We start from the raw sequence: 12,752 nt of genomic DNA, 5'->3' as shown, positions 1-12,752 counted from the left end.
AAAAAAAGACGTTTAAGTGCGCCTTATAGTCGTGAAAATACGGTATGAGAAAAGCTGAATTGCTCCATAAAAAACCCTGCATGAAAGTATTTAATTTAATTTATTTATTTAGCTCCGTTAACAACATGTCATGACATGCACTTTGGAGTCAATTGAATAAAATGGACCGGTTGGTTTAGGCACAGAGCATCCATATAGCAAAAATTAAGAGGAAGACTCCTCTTTAACAAGAAGAAACCTTCAGCTGAACGCCTTCTTCCACGGCTGACAGGTTTAGAAAGACGGAACAGACACAAAATGACCACTGAAGCACTGATTCATAGGCGGCTTTGTTTTGAAATCAATAAAAAAACACAAATTAACTCTATATGTTTTGCCTTTATCAGATTTAAAGGGAAAAGAGAGAGCACATTCAGTTAGTTGCTGGAATAAACTGAACCAATAGCTTCAGTATGTCCAAGAGAGAGATGGAGCTATCACATTAAGTTGTTGACAGCAGTAGTCCAGCTAATGCCTCCCTTCAGCATCGTATAACAGCTACATGGCCAGATGTGACTAATATTACGAGAAAGAACAAAGAGAACATAAAGTTAAGCTAACAAATATTGTGAAATTGGAAAATGTAGCAGACTGAGGAAAAGTGGCCTCTATGTCTTCCAGCAGTCTAAGTCTATAGCAGAATAACTACAGCGATATCTCAGGATAACCTGAGCCTTTATATTTATTAGCTTTAAAAAAAGTAAAGTTTTAAGCCTAGCTGTAAAAGTAGACAAGGTGTCTGCCTCAACGTCTAAAACTGGAAATTGATCCAAAGGAAAGGAGACAGATGAATAAAAGATCTGCCCGCCATTCTACTTTTAGAAATTCGAGGATCCAATTGAGAACCTGTAGATTGAAAGAAAATTGCACTGTTAAGAACATAAGGAACAATATGGTATAAGAGCTTGGATAATAAACACCAGAAAAGATTCAGACTGGAAGTTAGATACAAACTGGAAATTCAGTTGGTTGTACCTGCTCTGTGCTGGCTTTACAAAAGTAGTGAACTGTTTTCACTGTCTTTCACCTAACAGCAGAAAACGTCAGTTGCTCCAGTTTTATGTTTAATTGAAACAGTAATGCATTCTTTGGCTGTGAAACTGAAAAATTTGATCTAGCTGTAGGACCATTAGGACAATCAAATCTCTTGTATTGATTGATTAAGTAATAAATTGACAAAACTCTTAAGATTTATTATGCTTGAAAAAAGTTTTTTTGTTTTTGGAGATGACTGCTATCACTTTTCTATTCGGGGAGCTACTTTAGGACCCCCATGTGCTCCAGTATCTGATCATTCTAAAAAGAGAAAACTCATACAGAACAGTAATGGGAGGTCTGCCTCTTTTCATAGATTTGTCTCTTTTGACTCCGCTTCCTTATTACTCCCAAATGACTCCTCATTTAGTATCACTTAGAGTGTTCTATTTAAGCCCTACTAAATAATTCTGAACAGTGTCAGTGTAAGCGACTTTTTTACTAGTGTCTTCATAAAAAACAGTATAATTCCTGTTATTTCTAGATTATTTGTTTTAAACACTTAAAATAACATCTTGACACAGATGCCTTGCAAACAAATCCATCCTTTGCATCCTGACAAGATATTTAGCCTTTTGGATGGAGTCAAATTGTGGCACATATGACTGAGTGCAGCAATAAAATGCTGAAGGTCACAAAGAACCAACATTCACACATTCAGATTTCATAGAAATATGCTGCACGGCTCATTGATATTTACTAACTGAAGTTGAGTTAGGTTAATGATTCAGTTTTTTAGGGCATATGGCTGCTCTAAGGGATTAGAGATGAGATATGAAACTGAAAAACTCACGCAGAAAGAAAAGGACAATTTTATTGATAGTATTACTTTAGTTTTTGGTCCTCGATCTTGGCAGGAAACATGGTGCTGAATTTTGTTTGATATACAAGAACAGGAGTGAAGAACAGGGATGTTTCTCCCAAGCCTGAAACTGGTGGTGGGGTGAAGATAAATGAAGGTCAGTCCATAGACTTCTGGTTAGTGAGACGGTATCCTTGAACTGTATGGAGAGATCCAGTGGGCTGCGTGAGCTGATACCAGTGCTTCACTCAGGGACCTGACAGATGGAAGTCCAGCTTGGATAAAACAGGTTGCGTGAACCTGTCAATGATGAGCAAGCATTAAGCGACAGTGGAGAGGAAAAACTCCCCATTGGGAAGAAACCTCTGGCAGAACCAGGCTAAACATGGCTTTCTTCTGCCGGACCGGTTGAAAAGAGACAGGGAAGGCAGTAAAAGTCCAGGAGGAATGTAACTCTGATGAAGCTTTGGTTAGGATGGTAGAGAAGAGGATGGAGGTGGTTGAAACGCGCTCATCTGAATCGAAGTCCGACATAGCACGACCACTGCCTGGACTTTGGGTAGCAGAATGAGTTGTGGATCGGAGGCCTTTTAAGATGAACGCTGGATGCTGATTGGGCTTTTGTAGAGGTGTGGTTCAAAGCTGATTAGCTGGTGTTTGAGGCAGATGAAGGTAAGTAATCAGTTTATTCAGTTGAACTTTCACCCAGGCTCCATGGACATGATCACAATAAACATGGACCTAAACACAAGAATGTCCATATTTAAAATTATATGAAATTCTACTCTCCTTCTCAGAGATAATTTTTAACACATTTTCAGTTAGTCATGTCATATCATATTTTATGGTTTAGTTACATCGAGCGGTGTGTTTGGCACCCTATAAAAAAATAAATATTTCAAGACTTTATATCACATATATTATTTGAATAAGTTAGTTTTCTCAACAAAGTCCTGTTCATATGTGTGGCACTTTTGGAAAAAGAATAATCCACCTTGAAGAGAAATTGTACAAAGATAAATTGTCGAATACCCATTCTGAAAGCCTCAACCTTGTGAAATGATTATGTAAGATAGCTAGTGACAAAAGAGAGCTGTACAAGGTATTCAATAACAGGTGTGTCTGTATATTAGAAAAAAAACACCTGTTGGTTCTGGTTGTAACCATGGTAGTTAATGAGTAAAGCTTTGGGCCAGTTTTCTGCCAGAATCCTTCCATATGACTGGAATCTATGATTTGCATCTTTGTGATTTAAGGGCATTGCTGCCATAAATCTTAACGCAGATAGTCACAGTAATGCAAAACATTAGATAGTGATGGTAATGTGAAAACCATAATTAGCAGTTAAAATCATTTTTGTGTTTGATTGTTCATAATGCAGTGCAGCGGTTTAGGTTACCAATTTATTTTTCGTCTTTATGCTTTGTAGAAGAATCTTGTAACTGTCAATCCTTCATCCGCCTCTGTTATAAGAGGGAGGAAATGTTGTATTTCAGCTGTCAAATGTAAGTGTTATCTAAATTAATGTTGAGATGGTGATCTAAGTGAGCACTTTCTAAATGTGCATTAATACAGAATTCAAATGAGATGGGCCATAATTGATGATTGAGAGGGTTAGTCACTGAACCATAATGTCTTCTTATAAATAAATGAACAGCAAGACGTTCTCCCTGGTATTTGGCTGCCTGCCAAATGTGAATCTGATTTCGAAAGTCGGCAGAGTCAATGAATCCTTTCACCAAATCTGATAAACTGGATGCGGCTTGCACTTGAGCTGCTGCCAAACCAGAGTGAGCATCTAGAGTTTTTCCTAAGTATGTCCCATTAAAATGTAAGAATGCATTGTTTAGCATAGTCTGTACTAAGAAAAACTGAAAGAATAAGGGACAGACAGAGAGACAGACAGGCGGTTTAATTAGAAATAAGATTTCACAATGAGGGACCTTATTAGCAATCAGGCTGTATGTGACTTTCATTTAGCCGCAGCGCTTACTTTTTGTTCGCAACATTGTCCTCCAGAAATAATGTTGAGGCTGAGATTAGTTATGATTGCACACCAATGCAAAGTGTAGATAGTGAAAGACAATGGAGACTCTGCAGGCCGGTTTTTTGCCTGCCAATTGGATACGATAGCTATCCGGAAGTTTGGAGCTGATGGTTTATTCCAGAAAACTGGTGTTTCCTCTTATTCTTATGTTAATATGTGTTTATGAATAGTCTCAAATTAATTAACCAATTGTTAAAAAAAAATAAAAAGTGAACAGCTTTTGTTAACCGTTTAAAAAGGTTAACCTTGCAGAAATCATGTTTGCATGTTTTGTTACTGCAGAGTGGCCATGTGTGAGCAGGCTGAGCAGCAGACGGGCCTGTGGCAGGGCTCATTATGTTGGTGATTAAACAGCCTATCCATATGTGACCATCCACACTTCCTACATTCAGTTCAATTCAACACTTAAATATTTCTCTGCTTCCCATTCATTTATTTAGTAAGAAAGCTGAGACTAAGGTGTTTTCATACAAACAAGACAAATATTTCTAGTAAGAAAACCATTATCATAATAAAGATGTAAAATATATTTTTTTAAAACCCTTTTACCTGATAACTGTCACAAAAACTTAATTATTGTAAATTGTGTTAATTTTTAGGACTTTTTTTTATTGGTTTAAAATATTGGCTTAAAATAGCAGTGTTTTAAAAGTTTTCTCTCACTCATCCATAGTGGAACTTTGACTTTTTCCTCCACAGTCGCAGGCTCTCAGTACTCTGTGGGATCTGTGCCATCCCATAATTATTTTAACATGTTTTAAATAGATAGATAACTGGATCCCAGCAAATTGTCTCCATATAATTGTCTCTTTTTCTGTTATAGTCTTATTTATACTTCTTAAAAACATAATGGATTTCTTAAACAATGTCAGATGCATCTAATAGAAATGATTTTTTTAAAACTTTTAAATAAATACATCTTTAATTATTTCTTTGAATAATGCTTTACTTTTCAAAGTTAATCAGATAAATTGTATCTATCAGTACTTGCCTTCCAGCTTCCTCTGGTATAGATATAACGTGACACAGAGACCTATTTCTATAGGTCACTGGCCTCAAGCCTGGATAAGCATGTTTATTTTGCAACTATGAACATTGAGGAGGATCGTATAGAAGATAAAAGAACAAAACTCCAAAACTAACTGTATTTTAGTGTGTTGCAAAAGATTACTATTTTTCTAGACATTCTAAGCATTAAAATATATCAAGTTTTCTGAACTCTAATAAAACTGTGTGCTCTGATCAGAATCAGAAACAAACATGATATTTACATTTGACTTTTAAAAAAATGGATGAATATGTGGACACTCTTGTCACTCTTACTTTTTAGCTACTGAGGAGGATGATGTCATGATCTGCCCTGATAGCTCACCTTAATTATTCATGTCATTCACCTGCTTAACTCTACCCGGCTGTTAATTATCACTCATCTCATCCACCTGCTGGTTCTCCTTTATATTCAGCTTAGCCCAGCTATCGGGGCCAGATCATTGTTTCTTCCCTATTTGATGTCTTTAGGTTCTATTGTGTAAGTTTGGTTTATTGTAAGGTTCATGTTTCCGTTCCATTGAGGAGATTATTGTCGAGCCAGTGTCTTTAGGCGAGTTTATTCCTTAACACGTGGTGAGAGCGTTTCAGCGTTTCCTTTGTGATTTTAAATTGCTTCAACTATCCTCACAGTTCATGAGGCTTCATGTGAACATCTCACCGACCAACTGTTGGAGTGCATAACTATAGTTAGTAATAAAATTTGTGATTTTCTTTCAATTTTTATCTAATGATCTATCTAATTTGGCAGTGTTTTTACCCAATCTACATTTTTACTTGGGCAAACTAATGCAAATTAGTCACATTAGCCAAAATACTTAAGTAAAATCACAACTTTCAGAAGTCTAAGGTGGGTCTTGAACCATCAACCTCAGGAGTGAAAGGCAATGTCTTAAAGCTGGCGGTACCAACATTGGTAACTTTTGGTAACAGACAACAATAGTACCTAAAACTGAAGCTACAACTGTGTCCACTGGCTTCCTCAGATTTTGAACATTACATTGTTTGATCTAACTGAAATAGTTTTAACCAAATAGATTGGTTGGAAAAACAACCAATCTATTCTTAGAATCTATCCAAATTCTATTCAACTGACCGCAGCTCTCCTACAATCTCCCTCATCTTGACTGAATACTGAGGCTGTTTAAATGCCTGTCAAAGTTCTTGCGCTTTCTGAACCACTTCCCGAAGTGGTCACATGGTATCACTGTAGCGAGGCATCGGACATCATCAATTGTGGCCCCTCCTATTATCCTATATGGACTAAGAATCTCTGGGAACTCCTTCAAGACCATTGGAAGACGATTTCAGGTGACAACCTCTTGAAGCTCATCAAGAGTGCCCAAAGCAGTAATCAAAGGAAAAGGTGGCTACTTTGAAGAACCTAGAATATAAGACATATTTTCAGTTGTTTCACAATTTTTTGTTAAGTATATAATTTCACATGTTAATTCATAGTTTTCATGCCTTCAGTGTGAATCTACAATTTTAGTCATGAAAATAAAGAAAACTTGTTGTGTCCAAACTTTTTGTCTGTGCTGTGTATATATATATATTTTATTTTATTTTTTTGTGAAGATATTTATTAGTTGAGTTTTGCTCTAATGTGTATCAATATGGATCTAAACTGAATTTAGGCTTAAAACAAAAACTTATTTATAAGCTAATATGTTTAAAACATAGCTTTTCTCATAAATATCTTAAAACATGAAGTATTTGGCTTTCATCTTTGCTGAGAACACACACTGGTAATGTTGTAGTGCTGATTCAAAGACGAATTAAGATGTGAAACTAATGAAGATGTCCCCTGCTGATTTTGTTTTCAGACAAAGCCATCAGCTCCATGGGAATCTCTGCGCCTCCTCCCATGGAGCACACTCCAGTGCCAGTTTCTCAGCCCTCTCCTCGCGTCTTCCAGGAGAGGGTCCATGTTAGCGTCAATACGCTTCCTGAATTCAACAGTGTAAGTATCCTCTATTGCTAGAGGCTCACTATGTGTTGCTGTTAGGCATTTGGCTCAAGTCAGTAGACTGTATACAGAATCAATACACCTATGTATTACTGAGGACTGTAGGAGTACTTTGAGGCCCAATAGCTCTCTACATAATCCCAGATTATTCCTGTTTTACTTCGTCTCATATCTCCCTCTCTCAGGATGGTGCAGGATTAGCTGTAGGTGTTTGGTGCAATCTTTACTGTTAATATTCATGTGAGTGAGCTAATCTTTTTCATATGTACAGTTGTAATCCTGCTATATCCTATATTGCAAATATCTTCTTCCCAGTAATGAAGCCTTAGAGGACCCTGTCATACAGTACAGATGACTTGACTTTCCTATTTCTTATGCACACTTCACTTTTAGAGTCTTAACAGTGATGTTGACTGGCTGGAGTAAAATAAAATCAAACTGACTGGTGAAGCTTCCTTTTATGTCTGGAATTACCTGCCAGAAAAATGCATGTAATTTACTACAGAGTGGCCATGAGCAAATGTCCTTTTTTCAGAAATGTCAGTTATGTTGTATTTTAAAAGACATGATAGTTAAAAAGAAAAGAAAATGAAGGACCCAAGAAAGAAGCAGACAGTGAAGGCTACAAAGACAGAACAAAGGAGGGACCCAAACAGGGAGAGGTCAAAGAAGGTCAACAGTTAAAGAAGTAATGAAACAGGAAGGAAAGAAATAAGGTGAGAGGGAAGGAATACATGTAGGGCACAGGAAAGGAGGGCAGAAAGAAGAGACATAAAGGACAGAAGATTTCTGGAAAGAAAAGTCCAAAGAAAGGAGACCATAAAAGCTGAATTTATGCCTGACGCATCTATGAGGGTTAAATTACGTCATATTAGCTTGCAGGGCTCTCTGCTCTAACACCTAATTGACAGAATTTCTGCACCTTGTGCCTATGAAAAGTTGCAATTTAGGGGACAGCTCCAAGATGGATGAGTGACGGATCCTACTGACGAAGGTTCCCAAATATAAATTTTCTGCCCATAAATATCACTATGATCAACAGATTGCGAAATTTTTTTAAAGGTCCTTCACACAGGATGCAGTTTGCACTGCACTTGCCATAGTGCTGAGCCGCCTGCTGCTGCTGCACTGGTTTGCTGAGTATTGGGTCATTTGTTGTGTAGTCAGCAGCAATTATGCATCTGTCCTGTGCTAAAAAGCAAATACTAGCTCTACTAGCAAGGAGGAAGAGGCAGTGGGTGCCTGAAACCCTGCAGTCCAGGGAACAGCTTGGGGAGGTCAGGCTTGTTAAGAAAGGCTCTAATTAGCGGTGATGGGGATCACCTTCCCATCACACCCTGCAGAGAAGAGAGAGAGAAAACCTGGGCCTGGACCCAGACCTCTGAATTCTTAAAACGTTTTGTCTGTTTTGTTGTTTTTCCACTTTTAATTTTATAAAATGCTTTAATTCAGTCCACTGTGTTATCTGTATTTCCTGTTTTGAAATATTAACAGCTGTTGATTTGCCAGTTCTGATCTCATGTTCTAGCTGTTCCTGCGGTTGGTTTGTCCTTTTACCTTATTGTCTCCCCTTATTGCTTGTGGTTGGTGCTTTTCTTATCTGATTTTTTTCTCCATTTAGTTTCAAGCACAATATGTTTTTTTTTTTTTCGGAGTAAGAATACTCAAATTAAAGTTTTTCTTAGAAACATTTGGTTCCTCCGTCTAAAGACTGACTGACTCAAATTTAATCCAGGGTATAAACCTTCGCGTATCATCAGTAATATATGGTGGTGCTTCTTGTTACAGATCCTTTTTGGGGTAATTGACAGGATCTTAATTATGGAGAGGAGGTTGTTTGATTTTGAAACCTCACAATCTTACCTTTGCTTTTTGTGGCTGATATAGTATTATTGGCTTCTTTAGGCCATTACCTTAAAGAGGTGGTTCACCACTTAGTAACAATCAGCCAGAATAACAGTAAGATCCTCTTACATCTGATCCACAGGAAAAAGGTGCACTTCACCCTTTGATTTGGGGATCAGTCTCTGCCTTGTGCAGATAAGTTTAACTATCATGTCTTTTCACGGGCGATGGTAGGATGGAATGAGAGGTGGAAGGATGGTCCTTCTACACAAAACTCACCTATCACATCATACTACTCTCAGACCTTACATTAGATAAATGTATAAATCTATATTTCTGGAACACAAAGCAATGGAAGGAAGTAATTGAAATATTTATATATCATGTTGGTATCTGGGTGAGAATATAGATGGCATGAAAATGTGCTAAGGAGGGAAGCAAGTATGATGCTTTTGTGCTGTAATCCTTTTTGGAAAACCCAGCATTCTGCCATCTAGGTGGATGCTTCTTTGACATACCTGCTGCTAAGTCACTGTTTAAGATCCTTTAATGGAAACAGTTCTCCCTAATACCTACGGCTCTATTCAGCAAAAGCATGCTGCAAGTAAAAGTGACTCAGGTATTGTTCTAGACCCACATTAAAATCTGCTGGACTTTAAGGCTCCAAAATCTAAAATCTCTGCACCCATAAGAAATTTATTAACATCCATGTTTTGATGGGTCAAGACTGTTTTGGCAACAAAGGTGGGCCAGTAGACTCTTTGGTACATGGTCCTAATTCTTACCTGATTAATTAATTTTCTTAATAAAAGATGTATATTACATGAAAAACCTTGTATTATTCAAGGTTGCTATTTTATTACCATGTGTTTACACTGAACACATGGCATTATATGTACACAAGAAAAACATCAGATCTTCCAAAGCAGCTTGACTAATTAAAATAATTCCACTTTTTTTTTCTATTAAAACACCTATTCTTGGCATTTGATGTTTTGTTGGTAGCCTTGAGCTGTTTTCATGTGTAGTAAACTTTGTGTTGTGCAGAAGGTCTCTTCTTGACCTTCCCTCTATGTTTCATTGCTCTTAATAATTAGAGCAATCACTCTTTCTCTCCTTCACAGATGGGGGACGGCGAGCAAGAGGGGGAGGAGGAAGAAGAGGGAGCGAACGAGGAGTTTAACGTTATCCCGCCGTATTCTGAGAAGGACTCTGGCACTGAATCTGGTGCCAGAGGGAGTCAGCGAGGAGAAGCTAGCCAAGCAGAGCTCGCTCTGCCATTACTGCTGCTGCCAGCTCTCTTCCTGAACTGGGAATGTTGGAACGACTAAGGCCTTTTTTCTCGGTGTCAGAGTCGCCACCAATGTCGAATCCATTGAAGCACTCACTGTGAACCACTGTCTACGGTTACAGAAAAGACATGTAAATACCTCCAAACAAGTTTATGTTCCTTTCCTTCTAAGACTGTAAAGTATCTCATCTTGGTTTATTTTTTTATTCAGCTTGAGCTCATTCAACATTTCAACAAGATATGACTCATCCTTCAATATATAAGCTTCCTTTCCGAAAGGAAGTAAACAAAGGTACACAATATGAGTGCAGGGGCAGAGAACCGTGTGGGCAAAAGCTATATCTAGAGTTTGCCCTTTCTTAAAGTGAGAAGTACATATACAGTACTTCAGTAAGAAGAATGTCACCCAAGGCTACAAAAACCATACACTCAACGCAAAACCATACCCAGTCCACCCGTCTGCAACCAGGCTAGAGTGCAGCTTTTGATTTTTATTTCATAACTCATGTTGCATCCATTTTTCTGCTGCCCCTTTGGCTCTTCTTTTCTCTTCATCATACTGTGGTTAAGAAAGAGGAAACGGTTTCTAACAGGCTAATAAAAAAGGAAGCCACTTTGTAAAAGAATGTTTTTAAAAATTGCTTCATTTAAAAAGAAAAAAAAACAGGGATGAGCTTCAAAATGGTTTGCTGTCACATTTTCTTCAACGATTTGCACTCAACCCACCAAAAAGCATGAAAAAGTAGTCTTGTGGGGTTTTTTTTAACGCTGTGCTTAGTATTAGAATTGCTCAGAAATCAACCGCGGGCTAAACTAATGAGATCAAAATCCATTGTAGAATCTGTGTGGGGAGAAAAGCAACATAAGCAATTACTGCACAATTCAAATTGCTCGCATGTATTGTGGTGGGGGTGGGTGGGGGAGTCTTGAGTAAGGCTCACGGGAGAAAAAAGCCAATTTGCTGCTGTCATAGCCTCTCACTTTTTATCCCTAGGAGATCTGGTTTTAGTGCTCCCTCCAAAACATGTACTTTAAATGTTTTGAAAGCAAAATGAAGTGATAGGGATGGAACCAGGAGGGCAAAAAGCCTGCTGGCTGCTCTCGTCAACAGGCAGCACATTTAATTATTCTCTCATCTTGAAATATCTCTTTCTGGTGTGAATCATTTTCCTATGATGGTTCGTTTTCCTCTGAAATTAGGGAGCGTTTTGGACAGAGGTAAAGAGAAGATTTTGCAGAAAGAAAAACCAAGAAGAAACCAGCGAAATTCCCTAAAGATTTTTTTTGTGTTTGTTTTAAACTGAAAATTCGTCATCAGGATCTCACAAATGAGGGAAAGGCTGTATGAGCCCACATTGTCTGGTCTTATTTACTTGACAGTTTATTAAAATGAAGGCCAAACATAGGATGCAAATGGAGGAAGACAGAAATGCCCTGGAAGCCTACAAGCGGTGCTTCTCCAAATCCAGTTTTATCTTATCAGATTCTCTAGAAGTTAACTTTAAACTTTAATTGGATTCTGTCTGTTTAATAAATATACCTCGACTGTTACTTGCTGTAGGGCAAAGTAACATCATGCTGTTATTTGACCATCTCCTTGCTTACAGTAGCTTAGAAGTAAACTCTTCAGTTTGAACAGCTTCAAAGTCCAAAGCATGGACAGAATAACCTGTTAAGCTTTAATTTCCTGTCAGCTCAGTCAGTTATATATGATATACAGAAATGCTCTGCTGGTCTATGGTTAAAATACTTACTCTTCTCAGTAATCCCATGCTGAGTTGACCTATTCTTCAAGATGTTTTATATAACTATCAAATCGTTCATTTAAACTTTAAGACCCACTTCAATTCTAAATACATTTTCTTGAGCCAACTACTCAAGACATTCCAATCATGACTCTATTTGGTTTAAAACCCATCCATGTAAATTATGAGCTACAGAGTCCTAATCAGATCCTTTGTGAAAGTTTCAATCAATTGTTTCCATGCACAACATTTTCCCAATCGGATCTAAACCTTGATCATGAATTCAAAATCCTGTTTATATGGACACTCAGTAAAATGATCAGATGTGCGGAATTATTAGATTTTCCGGAAACACTTTAGTAGTAGAAGAAGAAGCCTATTTTGTTAAAAAACCCATACTTGTCCGTTCATCCTCAACTTTAGCTATTCTTTGTGCTTGCCATTCACATTCTGTCTTCTTCAGTCATGTCCATTAATGTAGTTTTTTACATTATGGACCATTGTTGCATCTTTGTGTTCATACTTCTTTTTTGGATGGGCATTTTAGTTAAGTTAAGGGCTCAGCAGTACCATATGCTAATGCTCCTTTTCTACAGTGTTAGAGGGCAGGAGGGCATGTTCATCCATGCATTACCTTTAGTGTCATCTCCTCCACCAAGGAGGACCAGGAGCCAGTGGATGAAGGTTAGGTTAAAGAGAAAATGTCTGACATTGCACACGTGCACCGTGGCGATTATAATGCTCCAAAGATCTAAATGGGTTTGTACATATACTGAGTTCAGATCCAGGGGCTGTGTCCTCCGAGGTTTTCGGCGGATTATGTGATAGGGCAGCTCCGAGGCCTGTTCAGGTTGGAAGACTCCTTGTTATGCGGGATCTGATGTGTCCTACGTAGCCTTGGGTATCCTGTGATTCATTGCGAGACCAAGCAA

General features: G+C 37.9%; 1 protein-coding gene across 1 annotated transcript in view; it reads left to right on the top strand.

Moving 5' to 3' along the window:
- The window catches only part of gfra3 (GDNF family receptor alpha 3), a 36,583-nt gene extending 24,159 nt beyond the window's left edge, over nt 1–12,424 (top strand). The window contains exons 7-8 of the mRNA XM_015393425.1: nt 6,797–6,933; nt 9,909–12,424. Coding sequence (XP_015248911.1) covers nt 6,797–6,933; nt 9,909–10,115 — 344 coding nt within the window. The 3' untranslated portion in view covers nt 10,116–12,424. The remainder of the gene's footprint in view (nt 1–6,796; nt 6,934–9,908) is intronic.
- The last annotated feature ends 328 nt before the right edge of the window (nt 12,425–12,752 follow it).

Source organism: Cyprinodon variegatus, unplaced genomic scaffold (assembly GCF_000732505.1).
Source record: "Cyprinodon variegatus isolate N-32 unplaced genomic scaffold, C_variegatus-1.0 Scaffold641, whole genome shotgun sequence".
NCBI classification, from domain to species: Eukaryota; Metazoa; Chordata; class Actinopteri; order Cyprinodontiformes; family Cyprinodontidae; genus Cyprinodon; species Cyprinodon variegatus.
This window is presented reverse-complemented; position numbering and strand designations above follow the sequence as displayed.